At 37.3% G+C, this 2611-nt stretch overlaps 1 protein-coding gene across 1 annotated transcript; it reads left to right on the plus strand.

Annotated features, from left to right (window-relative positions):
• Positions 1 to 1020: 1020 nt before the first annotated feature.
• On the plus strand, positions 1021 to 2605 carry LOC111993945 (allene oxide synthase 3). Its single transcript, XM_024025788.2, has one exon. The coding sequence runs from the start codon at positions 1088 to 1090 to the stop codon at positions 2567 to 2569; it is 1482 nt and encodes a 493-aa protein (XP_023881556.2). The 5' UTR covers positions 1021 to 1087; the 3' UTR covers positions 2570 to 2605.
• Positions 2606 to 2611: the final 6 nt, after the last annotated feature.

Raw genomic sequence — 2611 nt, forward strand, 5'->3', positions numbered from 1 at the left:
TGGGTTTTGGGGGTATTTTGGTAATTTTTAGGTTTCAGGAGTATTTTGGTCATTTTTTGGGTTTTAGGGGTATTTTGGTCATTTTTTAGGTTCTCGGGGGTATTTTGGTCATTTTTTGAGTTTCAGGGGTATTTTGGTCATTTTTTAGGTTTTGGAGGGTATTTTGGTAATTTTAAGGTTTTGGGGATATTTTGGTCATTTTTTAGGTTCTAGGGGGTATTTTGGTAATTTTTGGCTTTCAAGGGTACTTTGGTCATTTTTGGGTTTTTAGGGTGTTTTGGTCATTTTCTGGATTTTGGAGGTATTTTGGTCATTTTTTTGGGTTTGGGGTATTTTGGTAATTTTCAGGTTTTGGGGGCATTTTGGTTATTTTTGAAGATTTTAGAGTACCTTGGTCATTTTCACTTTAGTGGCATTTTGGTAATTTTGATAATTGGGTAATTGGGTGGGTTGGGGTTTACCCATAATAATTGGGTTGGGTTGGATTTGGGTTATAAGGAATTAGTTAAATGGGTTTTAAATGGGTAAATGAGTTTTATATACCCAACCCAATTATGCCCACCCCAAACCTACCCAAACCGCCCATTTACCACCCCTACCTGACCCCAAGAACCGCCCACGGTTTACAAATCTGGACGGTTCAACCACAGTTCACTGATTTTTTTACGTAAAACGGTTTTCTTAGGGTTAAAAGGCTATTTATGATAGTGATAATTATAAATGATAAAAAAAAAGTGTAATAAAGTTTATAAATAATAACAAAAATAAAATAAATAGAATTTTTTTTAATATAAACACAACCTAATATTTTATAATTTTATTTTACATCTGCTTATTTGGTGGTAATTGAAATTTTTTTTTTTTGAAAATATAAAATTTTTTTGTTTAAAATATTATGGGTAAAAGTAAAAATTAGTTAAAATAAATAAAATAAAAAAGTGGAGCAGAACTTTTAAAGGTAAAATAAGTTGGCATTTTCTGTGGATGGCCAGAAAATTCTATATATAACCCAGTTACTCTCTTACCCGAAACAACAATTATACATTTCCAAATCCCCAACAACTGGTCAATCCCAGATCGCCCAACCATGTCTTCAAACCCTTCCTTATCTCCTTCCAAGCTCCAATCCTCTTCCAGTAATGGCTCTCCTTCAACAGACCTCCCTTTAAAGCCCATCCCAGGCAGCTATGGCCTACCCTTTTTTGGTCCCATCAAAGATCGCCTTGACTACTTTTACCGCCAAGGAAAAGACACCTTCTTCCAAACCCGAATTCAAGAACACCAATCCACTGTCTTCCGAACCAACATGCCTCCAGGACCATTCATATCCTCCAACTCTAATGTCATTGCTCTCCTTGATGCTATCAGCTTTCCCATCCTCTTTGATACTTCCAAAGTCCAAAAACTAGACGTTTTAGATGGTACTTACATGCCCTCCACAGCTTACTTTGGTGGTTATCGTGTTTGTGCTTTTCTTGACCCGTCTGAACCCAAACATGCTCGTCTTAAGGGCTTGTTTTTCTCTATTCTTGCTTCTCGTCATGATAAATTCATCCCACTTTTCAGAAGCTGCTTGTCTGAGCTTTTCATCAACATTGAAGACCAAGTATCTGACAAAGGCAAATCATACTTCAACACCCTTAGTGATAGCATGTCTTTTGACTTTGTGTTTAGGCTCTTTTGTGATAAAAACCCTTTAGATACAAGTATTGGATCAAAGGGTCCAACATTCTTTGATAAATGGTTGTTTTTTCAACTTGCACCATTGATGACACTAGGGTTACCAAAGTTGTTTAACTTTCTTGAAGATTTACTACTCCATTCAATCCCATTACCACCTTTTCTCGTTAAATCTAGCTATAAGAAACTTTATAATGCATTTTATGCGTCTATGTCTTCGATCTTTGACGAAGCTCAGCAATGTGGGATTAAAAGAAATGAAGCTTGTCATAATTTAGTATTTATGGCTGGTTTCAATGCTTATGGTGGAATGAAAGCTTTGTTTCCTGCTTTGATCAAGTGGGTTGGCTTAGCAGGAGAAAAGTTACACCGTCAATTGTGTGATGAGATTAGGACCATTGTTAGAGCTGAAGGTGGGGTTACTTTATCAGCGTTGGATAAGATGACGCTGACTAAGTCAGTGGTTTATGAAGCACTAAGGATTGAGCCTCCAGTTCCATTCCAATACGGTAAGGCAAAGGAAAATTTGGTAGTCAATAGCCATGATGCTGCTTTTGAGATCAAGAAAGGGGAGATGATCTTTGGATATCAACCATTTGCTACTAAAGATCCAAAGGTTTTTGAGGATCCTGAGGAGTTTGTGGGCCATAGGTTTGTGGGGGAAGGAGAGAAGCTTTTGAAGTATGTTTATTGGTCAAATGGGAGGGAGATTGATGATCCTACAGTGGAGAATAAACAGTGTCCAGGAAAAGATTTGGTGGTGTTGTTGTCTAGGGTAATGTTGGTGGAGCTTTTCCTCCGTTATGATACGTTTACGATCGAGGCTGGAACACTGCCATTGGGATCATCAGCCACATTCACTTCGTTGACTAAGGCTACGAGTATTTAATCTTGGTCAACTATAGATCCTTTCATTCATTACTCGTGTTTG

Source organism: Quercus suber, unplaced genomic scaffold (assembly GCF_002906115.3).
Source record: "Quercus suber isolate HL8 unplaced genomic scaffold, Cork oak 2.0 scaffold_109, whole genome shotgun sequence".
NCBI lineage: Eukaryota > Viridiplantae > Streptophyta > Magnoliopsida > Fagales > Fagaceae > Quercus > Quercus suber.

What these genes read in the sequence shown, in the direction of transcription:
- LOC111993945 (XM_024025788.2), top strand. Translation starts at nt 1,088, where the DNA reads ATGTCTTCAAACCCTTCCTTATCTCCTTCCAAGCTCCAATCCTCTTCC.